Source organism: Sinocyclocheilus rhinocerous, unplaced genomic scaffold (genome assembly GCF_001515625.1).
Source record: "Sinocyclocheilus rhinocerous isolate Xijiao unplaced genomic scaffold, SAMN03320098_v1.1 scaffold88, whole genome shotgun sequence".
Classification (NCBI taxonomy): domain Eukaryota; kingdom Metazoa; phylum Chordata; class Actinopteri; order Cypriniformes; family Cyprinidae; genus Sinocyclocheilus; species Sinocyclocheilus rhinocerous.
In genome coordinates, this window is record NW_015652292.1 from 190,180 (window position 1) to 196,463 (window position 6,284).

Genomic DNA, 6,284 nt, shown 5'->3' on the forward strand with positions numbered 1-6,284 from the left:
ACTAGAAAGCTACAGGCAGGTGTGTTTGATTAGGGTTGGAGTTAAACTCTGTAGGACAGTGGCCCTCCAGGACTGAAGTTGCCCAGCCCTGGTCTATGGCATGTTAGTGACCTGCCGTAATGCCTAATACCCCCCCTGGACCCCATGTTGCACCCCTACCTCCCAGCACGCTGCAGGGGATGGCCTCTGTGTGTTGGGCCAGGAGTTCAGCTTTAGCAATGGCAGCCAATGACAAGTAGCTGGACATGTTTCTGCTCAGCTCTTGGTTCCCCTGCTGCAAGAACCGCACTGCCACAGGGACCGCTAATGCCATCACTGGAGGCCTGTTGTAATTCTGGAAAAAAAACAAATCAACCCAACTTTAGACCTGCATTTAGTTACGACCAATGCAAACATTGAAGCCAGAATTGAGACGCTAAATTAGAAGTTTCATTCAAATAAAGCAAAATCAATGTACCAGCGTGTGCTAATTCTGCGTGCCAATAAAGATTTTAATAGATTCAGGGAGTGATCACATACGGGTTAGCTGGCTGCTTAGTTAATTTAATAAAAATTATAAAAATAACAAGAGATACTATGTAAGGCATGAAAAGCAGCAGTAAACATTGCAAACAATTGAAAATGAACTGAACACAGAAAGTATGTGAAATGTTCTGCTGCCCTCTAGTGTAGAAGATGTGAACATGTCAGATCGAAACCGGTAGAAAATCAGATGGATATTGAAAGAAATGGCAAGTTATTTTATCACTACACTACTACACAGCAATTACATTTGATATATGTGGTATATGTTCAAAGTAAAATAATTCAAATTTATGTTTAAATCTTAACAGTTTGAGTGCCATAATTAGTGAATTTTTCAAAAAATATTCATGAATCTAATTACTGTACATAATAGACATGGTATGAGTATGAATTTCATTTCTTCTGTAGCAAATGAAAAGATTTTCCTTTACTGTAAAAAGAATGGCCAATTATTACATTCTTGCCTGAAGGGAAAGGGTCCTTGAATATCGGAACTAAAACTTTAAAAGGCATGACGTAGGGCAAATAACTACCAAAGAACCCAAGCTAATTATAAAACACCCACTTGAATATGTGACTGCTGCTCAGATCAAAGAGCCCTTCCACAAATAGTTCTGAAGAACTCCGGCATAAGACTGTTCAAGCTGCAGTTCTCTAATGAATACTGATCTCCACCACTACCCAGAATGCATCACTCTAGCTCAGCCTCTCTCTAAGCTCTGCTCTAAGATTCATATGCGGCTTATTATGTAAGTGAATGTGCGTGTGAGAGAGAGAGAGAGAGAGAGAGAGAGAGAGAGAAAAAGAGGAGAGAGGAGTCAATGAGTGGAAGGATGTGGGAAATCCACTGGAAGGAGAGTGAAGCAAATATCCAAAGAAGCAGGAGAAACTGTGTCATGCCTGTGAAAAAATCTTTTTGAAACAGAAATAATTAAAAAGAGATTATGGCTAATTGTTGTTGTCAGGCTTGTCAGTTCCATTTTGAGACATGCCACTTAAGACTCCCTGAGAATGAGTACAATTATTGCTTTAGAACTGACAAATATGGACCCTTTCCACATTTCTGGGGCTCTCAAAAGTGAAAGTCTTCATAATTGTAGTCTTAGCCTCAGACATCAGAATGACTGATGCATAAGACACACGAAATGAGAAACACTTCGGGAGTTTTGAAGCCATCGTCTGATTGGTTGATTTTTACAGGATTTTCTAGGAGAAATTAATGTCAATGAGCCTGTTTAGTAAAGACATCACACATTTTTCTTTTTATGTTTATGGTTGTGCTGCACTTTTTGGACCAACTGTACCCTGACTATTACCGTGAGGAATCTGCTGTCATGTGTATAGGCTAAATGCAGGGAAATCATTAAGGGTCATTTGTGTGCTCTGGCCCTTAAGTGTTGCTCCTACCTGCAAGATGCAGCTGGTGATGTCAGAGGCGATCTTGGCATGGGGTGTGTCTTCATCTTTGCCCTGCGGCTGGAGGTTATGCTCGAGACACGACTCCCATAATGACACGAGAGCTGCTCCGTGCCTCTCGATCGAACCCGTTTCCCTAATGGCTGTAGTGATGCGCGTGATGCAGATCTCCACCACCGCTTGGTCGTTGTCATTGGTCAAGTAGTCCTGCAACCAATCATAAATCACATAACTGAATGAAAGAGATGTGCATTTAAGTCTTGCAAATTTTCATGTACTTAAGAAATCGGTGCCATATATTGTGTGAGAGCAGAAATCACACACAATCAAATGGTAGAAATGTTGTTATACTATTTATACTGAGGTATATCTATGACTTAATTAAAACAAATATGGCACCAAAAAGAAAACTATAGTCTACTCCGCAAACTGCTTTGATTATAATGAGAGCAATTTAGTTTGACCACACCGTGTGTAAATGCCAAGCTGATGTGCAGTCACAGCTTCACAGATGTTCATATATTGGTTATTTTGCAATACATTGCATTTGTATTACTGTTTTAAATCTTTCGTTTTTACCTCTTTATTATACAACATGGAGTTGTTTAGCACTGATGCCAGATTTATCATTCATTTACTATAAATCTTATGTTTTGGTTTGCATCCACCCTGTTTAAATAAAAGAGAGAGAAAAAAAAAAGTTTATTTCATTTCTGAAATATCAAAATCTAGTGAATAGGTCTTCTTACATGGTTATGTAATATATAAAACATATATGGACTGACATCCATCCATTGACTATTAAGCTACAGAGTATTTACATGCAAACAGCTTTATTTAGATTTCTGAAAGCATGAAGTATCTTTAAACTTGAAAGTTTGGTAGCAAATATTTTCATCTTTGTGGTGTGGCATGTTCAGAATGATAATGTTATGCAAGTGACTGTGGAAAGGAGGACACTGTAGGCCCTGGAGAGAGAAATACAAGAGAAGAGAGAATGAGACTAAGAGAGAATGAGAGAAGGCTACCCCTGAGACGCTGGATGAGCCCAAATCTGTTTACAAAAGCCAGCCAGAACAAAGAAGCCCAACGAGGCAAGAGGAACTGGCTTTATCACGCTCAGTGACACCAACATTCCTTTCGAACTTCTCTCATTTAAATATAAAATATGCTAAGTGTGGAAATGAGGGGTCACCTTATTCAAATTATTCAGATATGCAGTGCTGACAGGGTCAGTGTTCAGCCAGAACAAGCCATATGCTCTCTAACTTCACTTTAACAGCATCAACTAGGCATGTGATCAGCTAAGGAGAAAAAAGAAGGAAAACCCATTCAATATGACTATATAATAATAACCATTTATTATTATTTTTATTATATTTTCAGATAAAGATAAATAAATATATTATGGTTGCAACCATTGTACAGTAAAATAAAGAAATAAAAAAAAAATTATTATGTAAGTAATTATGTAAATAATTCATTTTACAGAAGAATTAAGTTTTATATTTTGTCAGTAAACCATAGACCCTAAAAGTTTTTCTTTTCTTGACAACAGATTTATAATAGATCCTCATTACAAATCTGGGAACATGCATGCTTATTATGAGTAGGGCTGGGCAATAAACAATATCATATCGAGATTGCAATAAAATTTGATTATTACTTTTTAACTCGATGTGGATTAATCTAACAGACTGTCGTACAACAGAAATAACTGCAATAACAGCCAGTCAGTGCATGTCCATTATAAGTCTGCATGTTCTGCATGTCTCTCTGTGAATGAGTGGTACTATTACACAAACTCAAACACATGTAACGCTCATGGTTCCGTCTTTATGTATGAGGACAGTCCATATGAAATTGCTCTGAGCTACTCAGATTCACTTCACAATTTTCTCACCATTTCATTTGAGAAAAACTACAAATACACACTGAAACTCAAAAGATCTTTGCGACAAACTGCCAAAATAAAAGTTTAACTCAAAAAAATGATGACAGAAATATATTATTGTATATTAAAATGTTCTTTTATCACACATTGCTGTTGATAGAATTCATTTAAAAAAATTACCAGCCAACCATTTCATATACTCACCAGTGCTAATTTTCAGTCACTTAGCAAGTGTTTATTTTGTATTAGGCTACTTACATTAACTGTAATGTACAATATGCTGATAAGCGTAACAGTGTCCTGACGGACTCATGGTTGAATTTTGAGTTGAATGCTGTGCTTTAAATTTTCATATTACCACAATACAAAAACAAATTCATTTATTTTAGTTTAACTTTTTATTTACTTTAGTTTCTTGAATTCACTTTTTACATGTAGAGCTGCATGATTCTGGATAAATGTAGAATCACATTAAAAACAACAACAACAAAAATAATAATAATGATTAAAAAAAAAATAGAGATCACGATTCTTCAGTTTCAGTGTGATCATGCTTATCAAATTGACAGTCAAATCATTGTCATTTAGGAATAAGATAATGTGGGTATTTGAATCGAGATTGCAATTATTTAAAGCTGCAGTCCGTAACTTTTTTTGGTTAAAAATGATCCAAAATCAATATTTGAGCAAGTACATAACCAGCCAGTGTTCAAAACTGACTGTGGAAAGGAGGACACTGTAGGCCCTGGAGAGAGAAATACAAGAGAAGAGAGAATGAGACTAAGAGAGAATGAGAGAAGGCTACCCCTGAGACGCTGGATGAGCCCAAATCTGTTTACAAAAGCCAGCCAGAACAAAGAAGCCCAACGAGGCAAGAGGAACTGGCTTTATCACGCTCAGTGACACCAACATTCCTTTCGAACTTCTCTCATTTAAATATAAAATATGCTAAGTGTGGAAATGAGGGGTCACCTTATTCAAATTATTCAGATATGCAGTGCTGACAGGGTCAGTGTTCAGCCAGAACAAGCCATATGCTCTCTAACTTCACTTTAACAGCATCAACTAGGCATGTGATCAGCTAAGGAGAAAAAAGAAGGAAAACCCATTCAATATGACTATATAATAATAACCATTTATTATTATTTTTATTATATTTTCAGATAAAGATAAATAAATATATTATGGTTGCAACCATTGTACAGTAAAATAAAGAAATAAAAAAAAAATTATTATGTAAGTAATTATGTAAATAATTCATTTTACAGAAGAATTAAGTTTTATATTTTGTCAGTAAACCATAGACCCTAAAAGTTTTTCTTTTCTTGACAACAGATTTATAATAGATCCTCATTACAAATCTGGGAACATGCATGCTTATTATGAGTAGGGCTGGGCAATAAACAATATCATATCGAGATTGCAATAAAATTTGATTATTACTTTTTAACTCGATGTGGATTAATCTAACAGACTGTCGTACAACAGAAATAACTGCAATAACAGCCAGTCAGTGCATGTCCATTATAAGTCTGCATGTTCTGCATGTCTCTCTGTGAATGAGTGGTACTATTACACAAACTCAAACACATGTAACGCTCATGGTTCCGTCTTTATGTATGAGGACAGTCCATATGAAATTGCTCTGAGCTACTCAGATTCACTTCACAATTTTCTCACCATTTCATTTGAGAAAAACTACAAATACACACTGAAACTCAAAAGATCTTTGCGACAAACTGCCAAAATAAAAGTTTAACTCAAAAAAATGATGACAGAAATATATTATTGTATATTAAAATGTTCTTTTATCACACATTGCTGTTGATAGAATTCATTTAAAAAAATTACCAGCCAACCATTTCATATACTCACCAGTGCTAATTTTCAGTCACTTAGCAAGTGTTTATTTTGTATTAGGCTACTTACATTAACTGTAATGTACAATATGCTGATAAGCGTAACAGTGTCCTGACGGACTCATGGTTGAATTTTGAGTTGAATGCTGTGCTTTAAATTTTAATATTACCACAATACAAAAACAAATTCATTTATTTTAGTTTAACTTTTTATTTACTTTAGTTTCTTGAATTCACTTTTTACATGTAGAGCTGCATGATTCTGGATAAATGTAGAATCACATTAAAAACAACAACAACAAAAATAATAATAATGATTAAAAAAAAAATAGAGATCACGATTCTTCAGTTTCAGTGTGATCATGCTTATCAAATTGACAGTCAAATCATTGTCATTTAGGAATAAGATAATGTGGGTATTTGAATCGAGATTGCAATTATTTAAAGCTGCAGTCCGTAACTTTTTTTGGTTAAAAATGATCCAAAATCAATATTTGAGCAAGTACATAACCAGCCAGTGTTCAAAACTATTGCCTTACTTTTGCCTGATTCACAACGGTTATCTTATAATAATGTTTTCTAATTTGAGT

At 35.2% G+C, this 6,284-nt stretch overlaps 1 protein-coding gene across 1 annotated transcript in view; it reads right to left on the bottom strand.

Moving 5' to 3' along the window:
• Window positions 1-6,284, bottom strand: part of LOC107714444 (ventricular zone-expressed PH domain-containing protein) — a 101,729-nt gene that overhangs the window by 80,739 nt on the left and 14,706 nt on the right. Inside the window, exons 3-4 of the mRNA XM_016520276.1 lie at window positions 1,933-2,148; window positions 160-334 (exon numbers count right to left, since the gene is read on the bottom strand). Of these exons, the coding sequence (XP_016375762.1) occupies window positions 160-334; window positions 1,933-2,148 (391 nt within the window). The remainder of the gene's footprint in view (window positions 1-159; window positions 335-1,932; window positions 2,149-6,284) is intronic.